This window comes from Schistocerca nitens, chromosome 1 (genome assembly GCF_023898315.1).
Source record: "Schistocerca nitens isolate TAMUIC-IGC-003100 chromosome 1, iqSchNite1.1, whole genome shotgun sequence".
Lineage (NCBI taxonomy): Eukaryota > Metazoa > Arthropoda > Insecta > Orthoptera > Acrididae > Schistocerca > Schistocerca nitens.
This window is the reverse complement of record NC_064614.1, coordinates 260,874,644-260,901,016: the sequence shown is the minus strand read 5'-3', so window position 1 is coordinate 260,901,016 and position 26,373 is coordinate 260,874,644. Positions and strand designations below refer to the sequence as shown.

The following is a 26,373-nucleotide window of genomic DNA, read 5'->3' as shown; positions in this document are numbered from 1 at the left end:
TGTATGGAGGGGGGGTCACAGGAAACAGGTCCTTGTCTGAATCATCTGCCTTACAAGGCAAGACATTCTACAGGCAGCCGAGGAGGATTGCCTTTGCAATGAAACAGTCGTTAATGGACCAATGGGCCTTACTATTCAAGGAAGTATTTGTTTCTATGCAGGTAACATGGAAAGCTCAACTACTAGCTTTGTTCCTCATTACAGATCAGAAACTGACTAACAGAATAAAATCTACTGCAAATGAAATCGTATGTCGTCACCATATACACTCCTGGAAATGGAAAAAAGAACACATTGACACCGGTGTGTCAGACCCACCATACTTGCTCCGGACACTGCGAGAGGGCTGTACAAGCAATGATCACACGCACGGCACAGCGGACACACCAGGAACCGCGGTGTTGGCCGTCGAATAGCGCTAGCTGCGCAGCATTTGTGCACCGCCGCCGTCAGTGTCAGCCAGTTTGCCGTGGCATACGGAGCTCCAGCGCAGTCTTTAACACTGGTAGCATGCCGCGACAGCGTGGACGTGAACCGTATGTGCAGTTGACGGACTTTGAGCGAGGGCGTATAGTGGGCATGCGGGAGGCCGGGTGGACGTACCGCCGAATTGCTCAACACGTGGGGCGTAAGGTCTCCACAGTACATCGATGTTGTCGCCAGTGGTCGGCGGAAGGTGCACGTGCCCGTCGACCTGGGACCGGACCGCAGCGACGCACGGATGCACGCCAAGACCGTAGGATCCTACGCAGTGCCGTAGGGGACCGCACCGCCACTTCCCAGCAAATTAGGGACACTGTTGCTCCTGGGGTATCGGCGAGGACCATTCGCAACCGTCTCCATGAAGCTGGGCTACGGTCCCGCACACCGTTAGGCCGTCTTCCGCTCACGCCCCAACATCGTGCAGCCCGCCTCCAGTGGTGTCGCGACAGGCGTGAATGGAGGGACGAATGGAGACGTGTCGTCTTCAGCGATGAGAGTCGCTTCTGCCTTGGTGCCAATGATGGTCGTATGCGTGTTTGGCGCCGTGCAGGTGAGCGCCACAATCAGGACTGCATACGACCGAGGCACACAGGGCCAACACCCGGCATCATGGTGTGGGGAGCGATCTCCTACACTGGCCGTACACCACTGGTGATCGTCGAGGGGACACTGAATAGTGCACGGTACATCCAAACCGTCATCGAACCCATCGTTCTACCATTCCTAGACCGGCAAGGGAAGTTGCTGTTCCAACAGGACAATGCACGTCCGCATGTATCCCGTGCCACCCAACGTGCTCTAGAAGGTGTAAGTCAACTACCCTGGCCAGCAAGATCTCCGGATCTGTCCCCCATTGAGCATGTTTGGGACTGGATGAAGCGTCGTCTCACGCGGTCTGCACGTCCAGCACGAACGCTGGTCCAACTGAGGCGCCAGGTGGAAATCTCATGGCAAGCCGTTCCACAGGACTACATCCAGCATCTCTACGATCGTCTCCATGGGAGAATAGCAGCCTGCATTGCTGCGAAAGGTGGATATACACTGCACTAGTGCCGACATTGTGCATGCTCTGTTGCCTGTGTCTATGAGCCTGTGGTTCTGTCAGTGTGATCATGTGATGTATCTGACCCCAGGAATGTGTCAATAAAGTTTCCCCTTCCTGGGACAATGAATTCACGGTGTTCTTATTTCAATTTCCAGGAGTGTAGATGACATCCCCATAGAAGTATTGACATCCTTGGGAGAATATACTACCGTAAAACTGTTCCACCTTGAGTGCAAGATGTATGAAACTCAGAAATATATTAATACCAAATATAAATTTAAGTGTTAGGAAGTCTTTTCTGAAGGTGTTTGTATGGAATGTGGACGATCAACGGTCCGGACAAAAAGAGATTTCTTTTAAAATGTAACGCTATAGAAGAACGCTGAAGATGAGATGTGTAGACAGATAAGACACCAAGGAAATATCGATTTGGTAGTGGAAGGAACTATGCGATAAAATTCAAGGGGTGAAGGTTCAAATAGGTGTAAGTTGCAATAGAGGCTCTCCCAGAAAAGATTAAATTGGAGAGCTATTCAAACCTATCTTCGGACTAAAGACCACAAGACGTAACACGTGAAAGACTAGAAAAAGAGCAAGTTACCAGCTTCCAGTCAAGAATTTTCAGAGAGAAAGGAGGATTCCAAATAAGTAACACATAACTTTTTTCTGTTCTTTTGCTTCACTGCAACATATGAAAAGATTTAAAAAATATGGAAGATTGTCACAAAGTAAACAACAAATGCGAGTGCAGCGAACGGCACCTTTCGACAACTTGGAAACATATGGCAAAATACGTCATAAGGGATAATCTAGAATTCACGGTCGCTGTTAGATATATAAAAATCCACGCTCGAGAAGGCTGATAAATAACAGTTGTCATAAATCTATCTGTGAAACAAGGATGGTGGAACCTCTTCCGCACAAACCTTTATATGTCTTTAGTGTAGATTTTCGCAGTCAAGCGAATTCTCACGACAAGTGATTGAAATAAATAACCAAGAGGAACAGAAGAATGATGGGAAAATTCTGGAGAACTGCTTAAACCACTCCTGCATTTGAGATAGTTAGCAGAACTTACACTCTTCCTCTATTGTTTCTTAATTCAATTTCCAGTAATAACAATCTAATTGCTCTGGATTAAAACTTTTGGTTTTATTCTTCTTACATTCTCGCGTTCCACTGACGTTACTACGTTGTGTAGTTCCTGACACCATGCGGCATCTGGTTCACAGTTCCATGACCTGCTACATTCGTCATATAAAAAGAATGGAACACATTGATTGATAAGTTGGTAATATACTATATGAAATGCGTAACTCTCTCTACAGAACACTTATTTTTCATCGCTTACTGTGCTGAACGGCCATTTGACCTCCTCGATAAGTCACAACTTTTGTAAATTACACAGACCTCAGTATCATTGTAGCAATAAAACATCGATCCAGACTCTCTGCTTCACATTGCATATACTAAAGCTTTATGTCAAACCTTTACAGTTGTTCATTTCCATTACTATTTACGACCGACGCAGACTTCCGTACCGACCGAAAGCTGAGCCACGACTACATTATGTCTGTGTCAGAGAAGAGCCATTTCTCGTTTGAATCCAATGTTCATGAGTGGCCAAGGTATATATATATATATATATATATATATATATATATATATATATATATATATATATATCACTGTGGCATCTTGTTTCTAAAATCTCAACTTTCCCGGAATGTTTGACGTCCTTTGCTTGTAGTGCCTTCAGTACGACAATAGTCATATTAGCTACCCTCCAGAGGCTGTGGAGACTGCAGCGTTGTCAAGTGCGGCACGTGCTTCTCCCAATGCCTGCCATCTGTCGCTACAGCAGCCGCAGTGCCATGCTTCCGATTAATTAGAGCGGCAACGGTACAGACAGTTCGTCCTACACAATGACGTAAGTTAACATCCTCGCGTGTGCTGAAAGCGAGTTGTGTTGGTGGTGATAGTCTCCTGTCCGAAGACTGGTTCGATGCGATTCTCCACGCTCTGCAAACGTCTTCCTTTTTGATTAACGACTGCAACCTATATCCATTTTGACCTGCATATTGTGTTGATCTCTTAGTCTCCCTCTGCAATTTTTATCGCCCGCACTCCACTCCATATTCAAACCAACGATTCTTTGATGCTTCGATCCCTTCTTCTTTTTTTCCAGATTCGATTCAATACCTCCTCAGTAGGTGCTGTTTCTACCCATTTAAGGTACATCATTTTTCTCAAACACCGGATTTAAAAAACAGTTCAGGCAAGAAGAGAGGTCTGAAGTGTTTATAGTCCGTGATTCACTTCCGTTCAAGATTACACTCCGGACAAATACCTTCGGAAAAGATTTCATAACAATTAAATTGACATTACACATAAAACAATTTCTTTTTTGACAAATTCTTTTGTTGCTACTGCCAGTCTGCGTTTAATATCACCCCTACTTCGGCCATCATCAATTACTTTGCTACCCAAACAACAAACTCAATGCTACTTTCAGTGTCAAATTTCGTAGTCTAATTCCCACATTTTTCAACTCCAAGTATTTTGCGTGTCTGACAGAACTACACTGTTATCGGAAAACCTCCTAGTTTTTAGTTCTCCCACCATGAACGTTATTTCCTTTTCGAAATTTCTCCTTTGTTTCATTTACTGTTTGCTCAGTGTACACGCAGAAGTGACGTGGGGAACAGTCCACAGCAGGGCCGCACAAACACGGAAAACCGCACGCGTGCCAAGCGAGGTGCAGCGAGTGCCTGCACAGTGCATCGGTTCAACTCGGCATACTTCGCCTCAACTCGGCTTGCTAGGTGAGGCCGACGCTGTGCGCTGCCAAATGCGCTGCTAGACGGCTTATTCAACATTGGAATACGTAAGCGCAAGACAATTACCGGAATAATGGAACCATCTGCTCCAAAAAAAGGGAAAATTGCCGAAAGTCAAGTTAAACCGGAATGGGAACTCTTCTACTTTTTTGTGCGTTGTGACGATAAAGCCAAATGTCTAATCTGCAGTACACTAATTACGTGTGTCAGAAAATCGTCTCTTGAAAAGCACTACAGCAAATTGCATTTAGAAAATTATAGTGATATAACAGGTCGCGGTAGCGTTCTCGCTTCCCGAGCACGGGGTCCCGGGTTCGATTCCCGGCGGGGTCAGGGATTTTCTCTGCCTCGTGATGACTGGGTGTGTGTGTTGTCCTTAGGTTAGTTAGGTTTAAGTAGTTCTACGTTCTAGGGGACTGATGACCATAGCAGTTAAGTCCCATAGTGCTCAGAGCCATTTGAACCATTTGATATAACAGGGAATGCCAGAGAGGAAGAATTACGGAAGTTGCAAACTCTTGCAGAAGAGAAAACAAACGAGGTTTGTTGCAAGTACTTTAGCATGTTTATTTTGGTTAAAGTTCATGCGAAACGAAATAACATTTGTTTAGATTCCTTAGTTTTCGTTTTCGCATAAATTATTTCTAACATATCTTTTTTTCTCTACTTTAGGGTCAAGAAGATGAGGGGTGTTGCGAAAGGACTCTCAGAGCTAGTTACAAAGTTGCTCTACGTTTAGCAAGAGCTGGGAGGCCATTTATGGACGGGCCATTAATAAAAAACATTATGTTGGACGTAGTAGAGACAATGAATCCCACATTAGCTCCCGCGTACAGCAGAATACCACTTTCCAGAATGACAATACATCGGAGAATCAACGACATTGCTGAGAATTTGCACGAACAACTGGCAGCCAAAATTGAAAACTTCCTAGCGTACTCATCGCACTTGATGAGGCCACGGATATTAACGACACGGCTCAGTTAGCAATATTTTTGCGTGGCGTGGACGGCGACCTACATGTAACGGAAGAGCTCCTGGATATGATTTCGTTGAAGGACACTGCTACAGGGGTGGATATTTTAGCAGCTGAAGGTATAGGATTCCCTTGGGAAAAGCTGTTTTCCGTAACCACAGACGGGGCACCAGCTATCTGCGGTAAAGCAAAAGGGTTCATTGGCCTACTGCGGAAAAAACTTAACATGCCGAATTTACCTTCCGTTCATTGTTTTGCACACCAAGAGGCTCTTTGTGAGAAAGTTATCGGTCTTCAAGATGTGATGAAGGTAGTGGTGCGTATCGTGAACTACATTCGTTCTCATGGACTCACTCATCGTCAATTCAAAGAACTTTTGATTTCCCTTGAAGAGGAGTATCCAGATACTCCCTACCACGCTGAGGTGCGCTGGCTGAGCAAAGGGAAAGTGATTTCCCGAATTTTTCGACTACGCCACACTGTGGCTCAGTTTTTGGAGAGCAAAGGACGTCCGGAGCCACTTTTTCATGACCCTGAATGGGTAGCTGATTTAGGATTTTTAGCAGACATTATGGCTCTCCTAAATGATTTAAGTCTGAAACTCCAAAAAGAAAACAATCTCATCAACGATGTGATCAACAACTTAAACGCTTTCCAGTATAAACTGAAGCTCCTCAAAACCAACCTTTCAGAGAAAAATACGCAACAACTTTCCTGAACTAGGTAAGCGAGATATAAATTGTACCTTTATTAAAACAGCCTGATTTTTATAACCGCTCTAATCAAAACGGTATTATCTTTTTGTTTGACAGCATCTGTGCAGGAAGGAGCGCGCTTTGAAAAATACGTCGAGGTGCTACAATCCCTTGAAAATGCGTTTAACGACCGATTCCAGGTAATGTGCCGGTATGTGACATACAGCTAAATAAAGGAGATTGCGTTACATATGCAAGTGTAACATTACATTAAAACCAATAGTACACATTACATGTTTATTAAAATCTATCGCATTTTAGTACTTCGAAACAACGGCTTACATTACTTTCATTTATTAACATTGGCTTCATTATTGTTTCAGGAAATTACCTACCTGCAGCCAATTCTCGATGTTTTTGTGAAACCTTTTTCGATGGATATTGAAAGTGCTCCTTCAGATTTACATTTCGAACTAATTGATTTGCAAAGCGATCTTCACCGAAAGGATGTGTTTTACAATACAAAAGGTTTGCTCCAATTCTACTAGAATTTGCCGAAGGAAGAATTTCCCAAGTTACACAGAGAAGCAGCGAAGATTATTTCTATGTTTGGTTCCACTTGTGTATGTGAAAGGATTTTTTCTGTTTTGTCTTGTACAAAAACTAGATTGCGTGCGAGTATTTCTAATTGTAATTAAAAAAATTCTCTCAGAATTGCTGTCAGCCAATCTCTTGTTCCAGATCTTAGTAGCATAATTGCAAATAAAAAAAATGGTTCAAATGGCTCTGAGCACTATGGGACTCAACTTCTGTGGTCATTAGTCCCCTAGAACTTAGAACTAGTTAAACCTAACTAACCTAAGGACATCACACACATCCATGCCCGAGGCAGGATTGGAACCTGCGACCGTAGCAGTCGCACGGTTCCGGACTGAGCGCCTAGAACCGCTAGACCACCGCGGCCGGCTGCAAATAAAATAAAGAGCACATAGCAAGATACATTTGTGTTGAAACCAAATTTAAAATTGTTACCATTACAGTTATTATATAAATCTCTTTTGTACCGGTACACCAAACTAAGCTGTCCACCTAGTGTACATTAGTATTTGGCAATGACGAAGACAACAGGGTAAAAGCTTTGAAACAGGTCGAGACAGGCGGCGCAAGCGACACAAGCTAAGGAAGTGAGAGGCAGCGCTGTTGCTCAAAGCCGAGGAGTGGGGGGTCTGCACCGTCGTCAACATGGCGCAGCCGTCTTCTGGACTCTGCACTGTGCGATGCACCGGTGCATGCACCTTGTGCGGCCCTGGTCTACAGCTTTCTTTTGCTCGTTTCTCAACTACATTGTCCAGCCACATTAATGTGACTACCTGTCAGAGGCCTGAATAAACACCTTTTGCTGAGCGGACCGCTGCGCGACGTGCAGGAAGAGACTCAGAGAGGTTCTATAACGTACCGACAGGGATCTGGAGCCTTGGCGACGCTAGTACCCTGGCCATTTGCGCTAGGTCTCCGATTGGGGGCGCGTACAGCCTAATCAAAGTGGTTCCACAGATTCTAGGTTGGGTTTAAATTTGTGGAGGTCGGTGACCAGGGGAGTACGATAAACTCATCCTGGTGCTCTTCGAACCACACACGTACACTGCGAGTTGTTTGACACGTTGCATTGTCCTGCTGGTAGATGTCATCGTGCTGAGCAGGAACGAACTGCATCTATGGGTGTATGTTATTCAATGTGCACATTAAGCAAGCAGTGAACGAAACCAAAGAGAAATTTCGAAAGCCGGCCGGTGTGGCCGTGCGGTCTAGGCGCTTCAGTCTGGAACCGCGTGACCGCTCCGGTCGCAGGTTCGAATCCTGCCTCGGGCATGGATGTGTGTGATGTCCTTAGGTTAGTTAGGTTTAAGTAGTTCTAAGTTCTAGGGGACTGATGACCACAGCAGTTAAGTCCCATAGTGCTCAGAGCCATTTGAACCATTTGAAATTTCGAAAGAGAATTAATGTTCACTCGGGAAGAATTAAAAACGTAGAGGTTTTTCGACGACATTGTTCTGCTGACAGAGACAGAAAAGGACTTAGAAGAAGAGTCCGACGGCATGGGTAGCGTCATGAAAAGAGGTTATATCGTGAAAAATCAACAAAAGTAAAACAAGGCAATGAAGTGTAGTCACTACTGTACAGCTATACTATTGAAGATAAACTTCTGGAAACAATATCTACCGTTTGCAAAATGAAATTTAAAGCAGCGGTGGGATTCGAACCCGGGACCGAAGACTTTTGATTATGAATGAAAGACGCTACCCCTAGGTTCGTATTTCAGTATCAATCGTTAAATTTCTAGGAGTAACTATGCAGAGTGACCTTTAAGTGGTATGACCACATAAAACAAATAGTAGGAATACCAAATGCCAGACTGAGGTTCATAGGAAGGAAGTGGCTTATAAGGGCATTGTTCGAAACGAAGAGCGGCGCCTTTCGTCACTGGTTCGTTTCCTCGGTGCGAGAGCGTTACGAGATGTTCAACAAACTCCATTGGCAGACGCTATAAGAGAGATGTTGTGCATCACGAAGAGGTTACTATGGAAATTTCGAGAGAGCTCTTGTCACTCCCACATACATCGCACATAATGACCACGACGAGAAAATTCGAGAAATTAGAGCCAATACAGAGGCGTACTAACAATCACAACAATCCATCATTCGCGAGTGAAACAGGGTAGAGGGGGTCAGTTAGTGGTACCAGAAGTATCCTCCGCCACAAACCATTAGGCTAGTGGCTGTGTTTGCTGTAGATATAACTGCCTCCTGCGGCCTGGATCCTTCCGACGACTGTTGCAGCGTTCAGACATTTCACACCGTATACCCCACGGTCATCACTCTGGCGGAGCACTGACCTGCATGGCCACCCTTCGCCTCTCAGTGGAAGTCCAGTTCTGGTACAAGAGTAGAAATGCCAGCCTTCGTCGTCGATGAAGATCAGTCAGCATGGTGCATGACCCGGTACCTGCTGCGTAGGTCCATACGGAACAGCGCTCGCTGAATGGTCGCTGAGGAAACGCTGCCGGTAGCCCCCTGATTCATTTGGCCGGTCATTTGCTGAGTTGCCGTTTATTCGCAGGTACACATTTCCGCAGCCGTTGTTAACCGTATCATCTGTGGCCCATGGTTGCCGGTATATTTTAATCACAGATTATAAATTCAGCCGTTTCAGAAATGCTTCCACCCTTGGCCCGGAAGAAAATGACCATGCCCTTTTGGACGTCAAATAAATCGCTCCGTTTCCACATTACGACATCGACTGCAGTATTCCCACAGCAGCAGCAGCATCGTATCTTCTCTTAACTATGTGTCGGTGTGCAGTGTTTATTTCACGGGGTTTACTGCTATACATATAAGGAAGGATTTAAGTGTGTAACGGCATCCCGTTGTTTTGCAAACCATTGGGTTTACGTAGAGCGTGTTGGGCCAGAACCTCCATCTATGGTGCCTTACGCCCTACTAAGTAAGGCAACTGGGCGTTTGTAAAGGTATCGAGGCTCGTCTGGCTTTTCTAAGCGTCTAATGAGTGGGCTAACAACGAGTCTATTGTTCCGACGTCCTCCAGCCATGTTTTATATACCCTCCATTGCTAGTGCTGCCACCTGTCGACTGCGGGTATAAAAAAAATGGTTCTGAGCACTATGGGACTTAACATCTGTGGTCATCAGTCCCCTAGAACTTAGAACTACCTAAACCTAACTAACCTAAGGACATCACACACATCCATGCCCGAGGCAGGATTAGAACCTGCGACCGTAGCAGTCGCGCGGTTGACTGCGGGTAAATATTGGACGGTTACTTCGAATATAGGCGCTGGTCACATGAATGTGTCAGACCTGTGTACTTCTTCCCTCACATGTCCTTCCGCTCTTATAACAGTACAAGTTATAGATAACCATTCATTCGCTGCCCTCTTTTATCCCTGCCACCCTCATAATTTCAAAGATCTACTCCAGTCAGCATTGTGTAACACTATCGACCTTTTCAGAGTCGACAGACTTTGTACTAATGAAGCAAAGAATGAGATTTGTACAGCATGCAGTGTATAAGAGGGTCTGCAGAAGACAATATCCTTTGACTGTGTGAAGTTTAATGTTTATATATAATTAACTAATGTTTATAATGTTGTGTAAGTAACAATAAGTATCTTTTATTTAACTATGTATAATTGTTTGTAAAATGAAGTCAACACCAGCCCAGCGCTAAATTTAAATATAGGTGAAAACCAGTATGGATTTACCGACGTTCTGGAAGGTCGGAAAAGGTGGAGATTTTTTGCTGCTAACGGTAGGAGAGGGGAGAAGTGGAGCGGGTCAGACAGGCGCAAGACACTGTGGAGGCAGGAGCCACAAACTTCTCTTCTCCCCAATTCTATTCAATACCTCCTCATTAGTTACGTGATCTACCCACCTTATCTTCAGCATTCTTCTGTAGCACCACATTTCGAAAGCTTCTATTCTCTTCTTGTCCAAACTGGTTATCATCCATGTTTCACTTCCAACGTGTTTGTCAGCCCCTTGAAGCAGTGCAGAGACTAATCATTCTAGTGCTTGAGCGAGGGAATGGCGTGTTGGTAGCACCAGCTTCAGACTGTGTTTTCGATGTAAACTACGAATTGTTTTCTATGGATATTGTCGACTAGCTGATGCGCGCTGTACGCCGCAGTATTGTTTAAACAAAGCAAAAGTTTAATTACACAATAGAGTGAGTGATGGGGAAGCGCTAAGGTACAAGTTTGCAACGCTTTAGAGGAGATATAAAATTACGTCTGCAACGATTGTTGGTTCCTGGAAGTGAAATGGTCTAAGGTATCCATTACTTAGACTGACGCAGATCCCCGGGATAGCCAAACTCATATTTGCGATGGCATAAGTCGCATAATTCGAGGCCACGAAGACAAGAAATAATCTTCGCCGTTGCAAAACGGTACGTGCGTTCAAAGCACCTAAATCTCCAGCAACTGTGCCCACGACGACACTACTGAAATTAACCGTCCATAGTTCTGTATACTAGCTGTGATGACAAGTTTTTGCGTGTTTTGTTCAGTAATCATTTAAGTGGTTCTCTTTTACGCTGAACTCTCATTTAACCTAAAGTGTTCCAAGTAGGGATCCTTTCCTACACTAAAGAGAATGAAACTGAGAATCCATTGGTGTGAAACATTATTGCGCAACTCAGTGTTTTCTTTCAAAGTAAATTTAAATTATGACTCAGGTGCAACAATTAAAGTAAATGTGGAGAATTGTAGGTTGCATTGAAAGTACGTTAAGTAAATAACAATTCTACCTAGTGTGTTAACTTGGTTATTGGGACCTTCTGTCCAAGAAATTATGTAAAGTAACTATTTCAATAAAACTGAGAAAAACCAAGTATAAAACCTTTTGCAATCATCTCGATGCTAACAAAAGTATCGTAAAAAATTTCTTGTGTATGATGCATGTTTTCAGAGGCAGTGCTGCTGATCTTAGCTCCAGAAACGTAAGTAGGCATTATTGTCGTTCCGGCTTTGTTTTCATAGACCAAAGCTTTCTAAGTGTGTGCGTTTGATCAATTCTGACTGCAGTCATTATTCAGCTATCTGCGTGCATTGGTCTGTTCCTTCAGTGGTAGAAATTATAAAAAGAGAAAAAGTTTTAATAAGAACCAAAATACAGTAAAGACCAAATTTGGTGAATTTGTTGCGGCCGGAGTGGCCGTGCGGTTCTAGGCGCTACAGTCTGGAGCCGAGCGGCCGCTACGGTCGCAGGTTCGAATCCTGCCTCGGGCATGGATGTTTGTGATGTCCTTAGGTTAGTTACGTTTAATTGGTTCTAAGTTCTAGGCGACTGATGACCTCAGAAGTTAAGTCGCATAGTGCTCAGAGCCATTTTTGGTGAATTTGTTGAATAACGTCAATCGATTCGTCATTTTGGCTGGCGACCGTGTTTTTCAGTATTATTATCACTCACAAGAAGTAGTTTGACGGAATGGAAAAGCGGCAACCAAGACCATACTATAACTTCACATTTGACCGAGCTTTATCTATTACGCGGCATCTGGGGTTACTAGCGATTCTTAAGGAACTATTCGTGTTTAAGTACTTCAATTACCTAAGCTAGAATAGTATCGGAAGTACTAAACGTTACTGCAAGAGTAGAAACCGTGAGCGTAGTAAGCGGCCTTCCGACAGGACCAGAACAATTACTACGTCCACATACTATCGTTAGATATGTCTGAAGGTGACAGAACGGCACTTACATCGTCATGCTACCGTTATAATTGTTAAAATTATACGTACTCTATAGCCGTAAGTTTGCATTTCTTTTATCTTCTAACACAGCTCGTAGGGATCCGTACTGCCTCGTGTGTTCTCCGTAACCCAAACCGAACATGCCCTTGGAAGGCTTCTGCCAGTTTCTTTTTTTTTTTTTTTTTTTTTCATCCTTCGTAATTTATCCGAAAGAAAAAAAGCCTTAAAACATTACTGGGGTAGAAAGTGTGGGATCTGATGGAAACGTTCACTTTGCTTAAAAAGACAGCCATGATGAATATTTGAACCTTTTCAGTGAATAAATACGCTGATGTGACAAAAATGTGATAGCGATGTGCACATATTTTCAGCCGGTAAGAGGTAATGGCAGAATTGGAGCGTGGGGCACACCCCACGAAGCCATGAACCCAAGTTACCAACAAGACATTGGGGAAGCTGGCGCTGGCTCCATAGTGGTGAGGACTGCCTTTGAATGGAGCAGACTGGGTCCTGGTTATGTTCGGCTACTCGGAGACCATTTTCAGCCATTCATGGACTTCATGTTCCCAAACAACGATGGAATTTTTATGGATGACAATGCGCCATGTCACCGGGCCACATTTAATCGCGATTGATTCGAAGAACAGTGAATGATTGGGTCAGATCGCCTGACACGAATCCCGTCGAACATAATATAGATATCAGTCGTGCGCAAAAGCATGCATCGGCAACATTTTCGCAACTATGGACGCCTACAGAGACAGCAGAGTTCAATATTTCTGCAGGGGACTTCAAACGACTTTTCGAGTCCATACCACATGGAGTTGCTGCACTACGCCGGGCAAAAGGAGGTCCGAATCAATATCGCGTACACAAGGTATAAAACGGCAGTGCATTGGCGGAGCTGTCATTTGCACTCAGATGATGCACGTGAAAAAGTTTCCAAAGTGATTACGATCGTATGACGTGAATTAACAGACTATGAAGCAAAATGGAAGTTGGGGCTGGACGTAAGGGACATTCCAGTTCGGAAATCGTTAAGAAATGCAACATTCTGAGATGCACAGTGCCAAGAGTGTATCAGGAATATCATATTTCAGCATTCCTCTCACCAGGGACAACGCTGTGGCCGAGAACGTTCACTTAACGACCGAGATCAGCGGCGTTTGCGTAGAGTTGTCACTGCTAACAGACAAGCAACACTGCAAAATAACAGCAGAAATCGATGTAGGACGCAGGACGAACGTATACTTTAGGACAGTGCGACAAAATTTGGCGTTTGTGAACTATGGCAGCAGAGGACCGACGCGAGTTCCTTTGCTAACAGCACGACATCACTTGCAGCGCCTCTCCTGAGCTCGTGACCATATCGGTTGGACGCTAGACGCTGTAAAACCGTGGCCTGGTCAGATGAATCCCGATTTCATTTGGAGACCTAATGGTAGGGTTTGAATGTGGCGCAGACCTCATGAAACCACGGACCCAAGTTACCAACAAGACACTGTGCAAGCTGGTGATGGCTCCATAATGATTAGGGCTGTGTTTACAGGGAAGTGACTGGGTCCTGGTTATGTTCGTCTACTCGGAGACCATTTCCAGCCATTCATGGACTTCATGTTCCTAAACAACGATGGAATCTTTATGGATTACAACGCTCCATGTCACCGGGCCACAATTAATCGCGAGTGATTTGAAGAACATTCTGGACAGTAATAGTGAATGATTTAGCCACCCAGATCGCCCGACATGAATCCAGTCAACATTTATAGAACATAATAGATAGGTCAGTTCGTGCACAAAAGCGTGCACCGCTAAGACGTTTGCAGTTATGCACAGCATGGTTCAATATTTCTTCAAGTGACTTGTTGAGTCCATGCCGCATCAAGTTGTTGCACTACGCCGAGCAAAAGGAGGTCCGACACATTATTGGGAAGTATCCCATGACTTTTGTCACCTCAGTGTAGTGACTGGTTACTGACGCGACTAACAATCTCTCAGCCGCACGTAGCCCTTTTAATCTGACCCCTGATTAAGCGGAGCCCGCGCACCCTCGGCAGCGCCAGCAACAGCGCCGCGGAGGCCCGCCCTTCCGCCCTTCGGCCCTCCCGAGCGCCCTCGCCCCGATCGATGGGCGGCGGCGGAGGCGGCAGCGGCTCCTCGAGGGCGGCCGAGCCCCCAGCGCAGCGGCGAAGGTCGCCGGCGGCTACAAGTGGCGGTAATTACCGACCAGCGAGGGCGCCGCCCGTCGATAGCATCGGCAATCGATACGTCGACACACTCGCGAGACGGCTTCATGCTTGACTGCCTCCTAATTGTCCGCCATCGCCTTCAGGGAGCAAAGGCTGTCAAAAAGGCGAAAACATAAAATTTCGGATTCACGGCTCGCCAAGTAGGATAAACTTAATGCCTCTTGTCTTTTACGGCGGCTGTAGGCGTTTGTTCGGCGAACAGCCGGAAGCGTAAATTATTCTCAACTGCAGTCAGCTGAGCTCTGCTCTTCAGATGAAATGGACCGTTATTAATGCGATAAGTACACTATGGGAAACCACTCTTCTCTTATTCACGATAATTCTTCTGGGATCACAATATAATCCAAATATCGATACTGAGAATGTAAAAAATGCACGATATATTACCACATGTTTCACGACTACGTTATTACATTATCAAGCGTTATTAAGTAAGGAAAAACAAATAATTACATTGCTATACAACACGTACTGTCGACCACGTAAATCGATCTATATGGTCCTGTAGTATTACTGATCTGCAACATATAATTCAGACATAATTAACGTACATTTACTTCTTTATCCTCCGAATTACCTATATCAAAATTCCGAATCATCACCTCTCCGCGTACCTCAACGGCGTAGTTCACATTTCATGCGAAAGTTCGAGGTGTGTGCAAAGATGCACACTGCAAGTTCTGTACCAGTCAGCTAGAATCTTAAAAAGATACTCGTCCTTTATAGCACAAGCAGCATATGGCTGTAGACTCTTATATATTCACTCACTTCTGATGACAAAAGAATTGCTGTACAGATTTTGGCTGATATTTAACATTGCACCGTCGATGATTCCAGGAACGATTATTATGGGATGCCATGAAATATTTTATTGAGCATAAGTTCTTGTAAACATGGTACTAGCTCGGGGGTAGTTTGTTGCGGCCCGCCACGAATTTCTCTGCTTTGCCACCCTCTACATCTAAGAATAGCATTTGCAACCTATGTCCTCAAATATTTGCTGGCTGTATTCCGATCTCTGTCTTCCTCTACACTTTTTATACTCTTCTGCTCCCTATAGTGCCACGTTAGTTGATCGATGGTGTCATCCTGCTCACTCATCTTCGCTGTGTTCTCCACTTATTCCTTTTCTCACGCCGGCCGGTGTGGCCGAGCGGTTCTAGGCGCTTCAGTCTGGAATCACTCGACCGCTACGGTCGCAGGTTCGAATCCTGCATCGGGCTCGGATGTGTGTGATGTCCTTAGTTAGGTTTAAGTAGTTCTAAGTTCTAGGGGACTGATGACCTCAGATGTTAAGTCCCATAGTGCTCAGAGCCATTTGTGAGACGTGGTAAAATTTGCTGTTTTGAAGAGCGCGCCGCAGCGCGTAGTGTGAAGCAGTCGCCCACCGTTTCTGGCGGTGGCGCCGCTGTGGAAATCGCAGCTTTGGTATCTCCCTCTGGTGGAAAAGGGAAAAGCTTGCCTGTTCACTTGTTCGCCAGGACCCTTCACCTACCGCCACCCTGATGATATTACCCATGCCACCTCCTTTTTCCAGCAGACCTTGTCTGAGGCCGTGGAGGCCCACGTCCCTTCTGTCGCCATCCACCCCCACCGTCCTACATTACCCCCACAGGTCGTCCTCCTCCTCCGTGAATTCCGCCGTCTCTACCGTGCCTTCCTCCGCACTCGTGACACGGACACTCTACGACGCCACCGGCAACTCCAGACACACATACGTAACTTGCTCGCGGCTAAGAAACGCCGGGACTGGCGACAGACATGCACCCGTTTAAACGCTACACTTCCTATAAACTGGTCCAAGTTCTGGTCAGCCTTCCGCCGCCTCACCAGATATAACCCCCCTCCCCAACTATCCTCTCCTTCATGATAACCAACCCTTCCCTGACAACCTTAGTAAGGCCAATCACTTTGTCTCCTACCTCTCCGATGTCTTTACCATCCCCGACGATCCCCAGTTCGATTACTGCCTCTTCGCGGATGTCCGCGATCGAACTGACGCCTCGGTCCCTCCCCTCGCACCTGGTTTCCAGTACTTGGACAACATTGCACACACCGAACTCAATGCCCCTATCACTACACAGGATCTCATCACTACACTCCGCACGAAACGCAACACCGCTCCTGGTCACGATCGTGTCACCTATCGCCACCTTCGTGAAGCTCCTGCCTCTTTCCTCTCCACCCTGGCCAGGCTCTACAATGTAGTCCTGTCCACCGGCTACTACCCAGACCTGTTGAAAACCTCCCGTATACTGATGTTCCTTAAACCCGATAAACCGCCGTCCGCTGTCTCCTCCTACCGTCCCATCAGCCTTACCTCGGTCTTCTGCAAGATCCTGGAATCCATCCTAACCCGACGCATCCACCAGCATCTCCGCCAGCACCGCCTCCTTCCCGTTACCCAGTGTGGCTTTCGGCCGTCCTCTTCCGATGACTTTCTCCTTCACCTCACTCATCTCCTCTCCGAACAGCTTAATTCCCGTCGCTCCGCTATCTTCCTCTCCCTCGACCTTTAACGAGCCCCTGACCGCGTGTGGCATTCCGGTTTCCTCTTCAAGCTCCAAACCTTCGCCCTTCCTATTAACTACGTCCGTCTGATCGGCTCCTTTCATTCCCAACGTCCTTCCTACATCACTATCCACAACACGTATTCCTACACCTTTTTCCCCTCCACTGGTGTGCCCCAAGGTTCCGTCCTCTCTCCTCTTATGTACCTTTTGTATACGGCCGACATGCCGCCGCCTTCACCCCCCATCCACCTTCTCCAGTACGCCGATGACACTGCCTTCCTTGCCCTTGCCACCACCCTGCAGCGCTCCCAACACCTTCTCCAATCCCATCTTGACCGGTTCACCACTTGGTGCAACCAGTGGTTGCTTAAGGTCAATCCTTCCAAAACCCAGGCGATCATTGTAGGCAAAACCACCCCTTCCTTCCACCTCCTCGATTTCTACATCACCATCTATGGCCATCTTATCGCCCTCACCCCCACCCTTAAGTACCTTGGTGTCACCCTCGACCGTCGCCTCTCCTGGAGCCCCCACCTCCAGACGATCCAAGCCAAGGCACACTCCCGACTGTCTCCTCAAGCTCCTTTCCCCCACCCTTAAGTACCTTGGTGTCACCCTCGACCGTCGCCTCTCCTGGAGCCCCCACCTCCAGACGATCCAAGCCAAGGCACACTCCCGACTGTCTCCTCAAGCTCCTTTCCGGCCGTACATGGGGTCTGGACCCCTCCACCATCCTCCATACCTACAAATCTGTCATTCGCCCTATCCTTTGCTACGCCCACCCTGCCTGGATCTCCGCTCCCCCTACCTTTTACAAATCCCTTCAGATCCTAGAACGCCATGCTCTTCGCCTCGCCTACCGCATCCGTCTCCCCTCCCCCTCGCAGATCCTGTACGACCTTATTCCGTTCCCCCACCTCCTCCTTTTCCTCGAACGGATACGGATCCTCTACACCTGCTGTAAACTCGATCCTCCTCACTCGCTGGTCTCTCCCATCCTCTCCCGCCCCCGTCCGCTGCTGCGCCTGTTATTTCCACGTCCCACCTGTTCTCCATCTCTCCACTTTCCATACCCTTTCCCAAGGTGGCTTCCGCCAGCTCCCCCTCCCTGACGATGCCCTCATCCCCTCTATCTACCCCTCCTACCAACTTTGATCCTCCCTCCCTCTTCCTGTTTTTGTTCCTATGGGCACCCTCTCTCCCTTCTCTTACCCTTCCCTTCCTCCTCCCTTTCTCCCCACTCCTCCCCCTGGCTTCCCCTTCCCCCATACCTACATTCCTCCTTCCATCTCCTCTGCCATTGGCATCTTTTCTCTCCCCTCTCCCTCCCCCTCCCCCTTCTTCCCCTCTTGGCAGGTCCCTGGACTCGCACATGTTACGTGGACATTCGCGCGCCAGAGATCTTCGCCATCAGTTTCTCGTGTGTGTGCCATCGTGTCTGTGTTTAGTGTTCGCCGTCACGTTCCTACGTTCATATGTGCCGTCGAAATCGTCAGTGTTTGTGCGCCGTGCCGACAGTTTTTAGTGTGTTTTTCGTCCAGTGTGAACGGCTTCGTGTTTTTTGTATTCTGTGTCAACTGTCTTTTGTCCGCCAATTTGTTCAGTCTTTTCTGTGTCTTCTTTATATTTTTTCATTGTCGACCTGTGGCTGAAGAGCGGCGTAGAATGCTGCTGACAGCCCATCTTTTGTAAAGGTGTTCAAATCACAATAAACGAAAAAAAACTGGCCAGGAGTCTGTTAGTCTGAGTCTAGTCAGTTGGTTAGCCGGTTTAATGTCGGGCAGCCAGTGTCTGTCTGTCTGTCGGTCTTCCGTACGAGAGGGTAGTCGGTCAGTCGAGGCGAGTCTAGTCAGGTGGTCAGCCGGCTCAGTGTGGGGCAGTCAGTGTCTGTCTGTCGTCGGAGTGCGAGTATGGCTGTCGTTTGGATCAAACTTTAAGCCAGAAAATGAGAGTCTTGCCTCTCCACCAGTAACACAGCTAGTGGTCGCCCAGTCAGGGCTGAGTTCCTGAATCTGAGTCTTCGCGTTAGGCCGCCAGTCTGCTCCAGTTGCTCGGGCAACGGTCATTGGCGGTTGGATTGGTCGGTTGGTTGGTCGTGCACTGAGACACGAGATGACTTGTCCGCCTTGATCGTCGGCGCATGTGAGGTCCCCACGTGAGTCCAGTGGGCAGCGCCGTATAGAAAGGGGTGGTGGCTTCACGGTTCACAAGAGAGCAACAGGAGCGGAACCACGACATCGGGCTGCGCTGGGTGAGCTGCCACGCCGAGCGACGGGAGATCGGCAAGCCTTCCTGCGTCCGTTGAAACGGCTGGCTGCGAACGGTTCGGGAGAGCGTTGTGGGTGCTGCGCCAGGTCTTCACCAGCAATCGCAGTTTATTAGAAGTTAAGTTATTGGAGATATGTTGTTTCATTTACTTGTTAAATTCTACTTGTTTTCTTGGTGGGGTCACCAGCCGCTTTGTTTTGGGGTCGTCCCACCATTCTTCTCCGATTGCCCAACCGCGGGAAGGTGGTTATTGTGAATTGGGTGGTCCGTTTTTCCCTTGGGGAGGTTTAGAGCAATCTGCGGTTCGGGTTGTTTAGTAACCCCCCCCCCCTCCCTGTCAATCTGCCATACGTTAGTAGCTGTCTCTGTCATGTTCATCGGATTCGGTGTTAACGAATTTATAGAATTAACGAAGGGCCGAATTCCTGAAATATGTTTTTATCTTGCCTATCATCCTGCGAGGCGGTATATGTGTAATGCAGAGTATGTTGTACACTTTATGTAAGTCTGAATTTCATCGGTTTTATTTACATATTCATTTTTACAAAGTTGCCGCCCATCCACCGTAAGAGCCCGTTTAAAAACAAATTGCACTTTTGGTGGAAAATAATTTCTTAGTGTGAGTGTTTGTACCATTTCCATCCCTCTTATGGGGTGCATAGTTAATGTGTTTGTGTGAGTTGTTAAAAATTTTAGTTTAAAGTAATCTGGTGTGTTGCAGATTTGCACCAGCGTAGTTTTTCAGAGGTCGTTGTGAGCGGTCGTGACTACGGCCGTGTTAAAAGGGAGTGGAAGCTTCTCAGCCCGAAGGCTCCTGCTGTAACAAAAAAAAATTTTATTCTGCCTCTGAATAATTGTAACTTGATATTTCGAGGGTTCTTTTCTGCTTATAATTTTAAAATTGTTTTGAAAAAGCTTTAGGAATAAAATTCACATTTGTTAAATGGTAACTTGATATTTCGAGGGTGTTTTTCTGCTTATAAATTTTAAATCTGTTTTGAAAAGGCTTTTATGAATAAAATTTCCATTGGTTGAAATTTAATTTGTTTCCATCAGTTACTCCTTGGCAACTACTTCCACGCTCACATAGTGGTTAATGGTCTTGATGAATTGCTAGTAAATAAAGTATATTCTTTAAGAAAGGAATTTGAAAGTAAATTTTCACGGTTCAGTTTGAACCATTTGAACTTTTCCTCGCCGAATCTTACCTTATCAATTCACCTAATTTTCAACACTCTTCTCTAAGCACAACATCTCAAATGCTTCGATTCTCTTCTGTTTCGTTTTTCCACAGTCCATGTTTCACTATAATACAATGCTGTCTCCAAACGCACATTCTCAGAAATTTATCTCTCAAATTAAGGTCTATGGTTGATACAAGTAGACTTTTCCTGGCCAGGAATGCCCTTTTTTCCAATGCTAGTCTCCTTTTCTCCTGTCTCAGGAACTGACATACGGCCGGGAGAGCGGTGCGCTGACCACATGCCCTTCCGTATCCTCATCCAGTGACGCCTATGAGCTGAGGATGACACGGCGGCCGGTCAGTACCGTTGGACCTTCATGGCCTGTTCGGGAGGAGTTTAGTTTTTAGTCTCTTTTTTATGTCCTCCTCGCTCCGTCCACCATGGCTTATTTTGTTCCCTTGGCAGCAGAAATTCTTAACTTCGTCTGCTTCGTGATCCCTATTCTGATTTTTAATTTCTTACTGTTCTCATTTCTACTACTTCTCATTACTTTCTTCTTCGATTTACTTTCAGTCCATATTCTGTATTCATAAGACTGTTCATCCAACATATCCTGTAATTCTTCTTCGCTTTCACTGAGGATAGCAATGTCATCAGCGAATCTTATCATTTATATACTTGTACCTCGAACTTTAAATCCACTCCAAGCTTCCTGTTATTTCCGTCATTGCTCTTTCAATGTATAGAGGGAACAGCAGCGGCGAAAGTTTACATCCCTGTGTTACATCCTTTTTAATCCTTGCACTTCGTTCTTTGCCTTTCAGGCTTGTTATTCCCTTTCGGTTCTTGTACAAGTTGTACATTAGCGTTTTTCCGTATACCTTGTGAACCGTAGTGGTTGGATCCTCTGATCGAATGGGGTCCCGATAGGAGGGGTGAATGCCGCGCTGATTACCGCGGTTTATCTCTGTTTGCGAGAGAGGAAAAAGCTTGACCCTTGTCACGGTTGGCGAGCTGGTGGCGGTACGAGGGGGCAGCAGGTACGGCCTGAGGGGCCAGTCTGTCGACGTGGCGGCTGTTGGGGTCTCTTGGTGCTTTTGGAGCCATTGTGGCTGATTTCTGGATTTTGGAGAAAGAGAGAGTGCACCAGTAATTTGCCTTCTCGAATGTTCTCGCCGTGTGCAGTTTGACTGCGTATAATTTCATTCGTGTGAAAGTGAGGGAAATTTTCTAAAGTTCGCGAAACGTCTGAGGCAGAAGCTGGATAAGAGCCCGTATTCACCGAATGGGATGTGGGAAACCGCCTAAGAGCCACGTCCAAGCTAGCCACTGTTGTTAACCTGTCTTGAGGATTCGATCCGGTGCCGGTACATCCTTTCGCTCCGGAAGCTACGCCTTAACACGCAGGGCTATCAGGGCGGGAATCTGATTTGACATTATATTCAACAAGATAACGCAAGACTACATGTCGCCTGAGCTGTGCTGATCTCCCTTCGTGCAGATGGTGTTAGACTGTTGCTTCAACGAGCACATTCTCCAGATACCTCGCCCGCTGGAAACGTCTGGTCAAGCGTTACTGAGACGCTGGCATGCCACCAATAACCAGACAGTCGACTGAGAACTCAGCAACAGGGATGTTGCAGCAAGGAATGACGTACTCATATGTATCACCCGAGCATCGACTCGATGCTCAGCAGGGTGTGAGCCAATGTTGCTGCTATAGTTGGAGTCGCGAACGATGGCGGGTCCAGTTTAGTCTTGTTCTGCGAACCTACGACGGTCGTTCGGAAGGTAAAGTCCGATCGGACGTGAAATGGAAACCACAATGCAACAATTTCACACCTTCCAACTACTTCTCTACATGGTCGCCGTTCCGACTTAGTCATCTGTAGTAGCGTTGTACCAACTTTCCAATACCCTCGTCATAGAAGGCACCCGCCTGTGCTTTCCGCCATTTCTCTATGCTGGTCGGCAGTTCGTAGTCTGTGCCGAAATGGTGCCTTCATAGCCAGCGGGCAGAGATAAACATCAGAGGCATCCAGGCTGAACTATATGGTAGGTGATCAAACACTTCCCATCGAGAACGCTGCAAGAACGTCCTCATTGCCCTGCAGTAAGCGGCGAAAATTGTCATGAAGAATGAAACTCAGTCGTGGTGGTGTTACTGGCGTCGCCTTTCGAATTCCTGGTGCCACTAGCTAAATCTGTCTTGTGATGTCCGTCTGGTTTGAGGCCGCTAAGAACTTTGCTCGAGGTTGTTGATAGGGACACGGTGTGTTGTGGCGTGGCGAGTTGGGGAGTGGTAAAGGAGCGAGAAGGACGGTCTGAGAGGTCCGCCAAGCGAGTAAGGCGAGCACTTGCCCAAGCGAATTGTGCACAGAGTATGGTGAGTGGTTGCTGGGCATATTTGTGGGCCGATTTGAATCCGTGGCTGACTGCGAGTGCCGTCTTCATGTTTAATCTGGCCAACCAGCTCTGGGACGTGACACACCGATGAGAGTGTCGAAGCCAGTTTCGCTGTACTGAATTCTGTGCGCCTTTTGGAATCGGCAAGCTTCATCTTCTACTTGTAAACTTCACTTAAGTTTTGGATTTTGATGACTTTACTGTCATTTTCTTATTGATCATTGCGATTTCTTAGCTACTCTATTTCACCACCGGCTGGTTCCTTGAATTGTGGCGGTTTGCTTTTCCTTAGTCGATACTGGCCTTCGTTGTTGTTTATAGGAAATCTTAAACTGTGTGAGCCGATGATGGTGTTAACACCAGGTGCCGGTTTCGAGATACCTTCGGGCACTGCAGACGTCATTGCTCTCTTACTTACGTTGGCTTACGAAGTCCTGGGTCTCAAAATTTGCAATTTCTGAGGCTATATAATTATGCTTGAAAATCTAGATTTCTTTCGGACGTTTCGTCCTCGTTGTAGAGGCGGTCTCTTTCAGTGACGCGGCTATACCGTTTGGCTCGTTATTGTTGCTTTGACGTAATTAACTTCGCTGTGTTAATATTTCTTTTGCCGGTCTGTACCCAACGGAAAGGGCCTTGGAAGGTGGTCGTCTCCTTGTACCCTTTCTTGGCCTTCGTAGTTGTTGTAGTCTTGTGCTCCTTGCGTGTAAACCTTCTGGTGCACCCCTTGTGAGGAAGCAATTCAAATTCCTGGTTACTTAACTGAAGCCTTTAGTCATGACGGCTCACCTGTTTTCTGTTTGGTAGTCTTACTTAACTGAAGCTTTTATTATTGAAGGTCAGCCTGCTCTGCATTTGGTATTTGTTCTTAACTGAAGCTGTTATTATTGAAGGCCTGTCTGTCTCCTTTTAATTAAATTAATAGCTATTTCGTAATTCGCGATAGCTGAAACTCTTCTTAATCACGTCCTACCTGTTTTTATTGACTTATTATAGAGATCTGATATCTTACTCAGTCTGTGTTATAAGTAACTGAAATTGTGATTGCCAAAGACTTGCCTGTTTGAGGTATTTGTCGGAAAGGTAATAACAGGAAATGACACATGATGGTACATCTTGTGATCATTTTTTTCGTGCGTAAGGATCCCTTATAGTCTGTCGAGAATTGTATTAATTTATTCCGTAGTTCCCAGGAAGATAGCTTGCTATCAACAAGGGGCTGCCCCGGAATGGGGCACTTGCAGTTAGAACTTATAATTCGGGAGCGTAGTACCGAGGGTAGTATTCCAGTGGTGGCGGCCGGATTGCGCGCGGCATTTGGCACCCCGCTTTACGTTTTGGCGAGCACTATTGGGAAGGAAGGTGTTTCTCTCGATAATATTCCCGAAGCGTTGGAGTAAGTGCAGCGGAACCTGTCCTTTCTGCAGGACAGACAACCCACTATTAGGCAAATTAGTAGAATTCGGGCCCACCTATGACATTTGGAGAATCGTTTGCGGGACATGACCTCCTTGCAACTTAGCCCGCCTGAAGTTACCAGGGTGGGAGAGTCGAGTGATCGCAAGCCTGAAGTTACCAGGGTGGGGCAGTCTAGTGATCGCCAGCCTGAAGTTACTAGGGTGGGGCAGTCGAGTGATCGCCAACCTGAAGTTACCAGGGTGGGGCAGTCGAGTGATCAGAAGCCTGAAGTTACCAGGGTGGGGCAGTCTAGTGATCGCCAGCCTCAAGTTACTAGGGTGGGGCAGTCGAACGATCGCCAGCCTGAAGTTACCAGGGTGGGGCAGTCTAGTGATCGCCAGCATGAAGTTACTAGGGTGGGGCAGTCGAGCGATCGCCAGCCTGATGTTACCAGGGTGTGGCAGTCTAGTGATCGCAAGCCTGAAGTTACCAGGGTGGGGCAGTCTAGTGATCGCCTGCCTGAAGTTAATAGGGTGGGGCAGTCGAGCGATCGCCAGCCTGATGTTACCAGGGTGGGGCAGTCTAGTGATCGGCAGCCTGAAGTTACTAGGGTGGGGCAGTCGAGCGATCGCCAGCCTGAAGTTACCAGGGTGGGGCAGTCGAGCAGTCGCCAGCCTGAAGTTACTAGGGGGGGGCAGTCGAGCGATCGCCAGCCTGAAGTTACCAGGGTGGGGCAGTTGAGCGATCGAGCGAGGGATTTGCAGGCCCATGCAGCGTCCTTAAGCTTGGAAAGTCAGGAAGCAGGAGCAAGTCCCACAGCTACCACCACGAATTAGTTCTTTGATCAAGTATCCGGGACAAAGGTTTTGGTAAGCCTCTGGCTAATCATTTTGCTAGACTACCCAATTATGTCCCTCTAAACGGTATTTCAGAGCTTCCACTCGACACTTTCGGCTGCGTCCAGAAGTTTTTGTGGCTGTTTGTGCGATTTAAACTTCATGTGAATACCTTGGGACCCTCACCGTGTGATATTAGCATTACTTTACCCCTTGGCGAAAGGTTCTGAGTGATTTTATATATGAAGTCTCCATTATATCGAACGAGTGCTCCTAGCTACCTTGGCTCTTGGTATGTCTGTTTCGGAACTCAAAACGGCATCAAACATTTTGGAGGGATTGCATCCCAAGGATAGGTCGCGCTTAGCCTTTTCTTCCCCCCCCCCCCCCCCCTCCACCCCTAGCTTCCGGGAATTGCAAACATACGTTGATTCCATTGAATCCTCGTCATTTTCAGATGAGCCCACCTCGAGAATTAATAGGGCTCCTCAAGCGTGCAACACATTTTCTGGGAAATGTTATTTTCGGTGCGGCGCCCGCGATCACGTGGTATGAGAATGTCCCGTAACATGAGCTCCAGACCCGGTAAATGACGCCAGGTGAAGAAGGGGGCGGATTGTTTCCGTCGGAGGCGCCATGGTGAGCGCGTGTTAATGCTCCCTTAGGATCTGCCCTCCCTTTCATCTGTGCCCGTCTAGGACAAGATTCTTGTAGCTCCGTGTCGTTCTTGAATTATAATTTGTATTTAGAGTTTGGGCATTTGTGTAAATTATCATGCGAGTGCCCATGCCCTCAGATGTGTGGCCATTGGGAAAAAGTCGCCTCTGGTCGGCGAGGTGTCCATTGTCCATTCGTAATTTCTCATGGTCCGTTACGCTCTTGCTTGTTAAAGATCTAGTGCTCAATTTGTTGCTCAAGTGTGATTTTATTCAGAAAGTGGATTAGTTCTCGACTTTGCAAGTGGCACCTTCTCTTATAGGTTTTCGCCTAGAGACAAGATAGCATTTTGTTCTTGCCTCTGCGCAATTGTGGAGGATTCGGTAAATTGTAGCTACAGTGAATTTGATGCGGCCCATCTCGATCCGGGACAAAATGGCTCTGAGCACTATGGGACTCAACTTCTGAGGTCATTAGTCCCCTAGAACTTAGAACTAGTTAAACCTAACTAACCTAAGGACATCACAAACATCCATACCCGAGGCAGGATTCGAA

General features: G+C 46.7%; 1 protein-coding gene across 1 annotated transcript; it reads left to right on the top strand.

The window, feature by feature from the left end:
• Positions 1–24,429: 24,429 nt before the first annotated feature.
• On the top strand, positions 24,430–25,161 carry LOC126242049 (uncharacterized). Its single transcript, XM_049948061.1, has one exon. The coding sequence runs from the start codon at positions 24,430–24,432 to the stop codon at positions 25,159–25,161; it is 732 nt and encodes a 243-aa protein (XP_049804018.1).
• Positions 25,162–26,373: the final 1,212 nt, after the last annotated feature.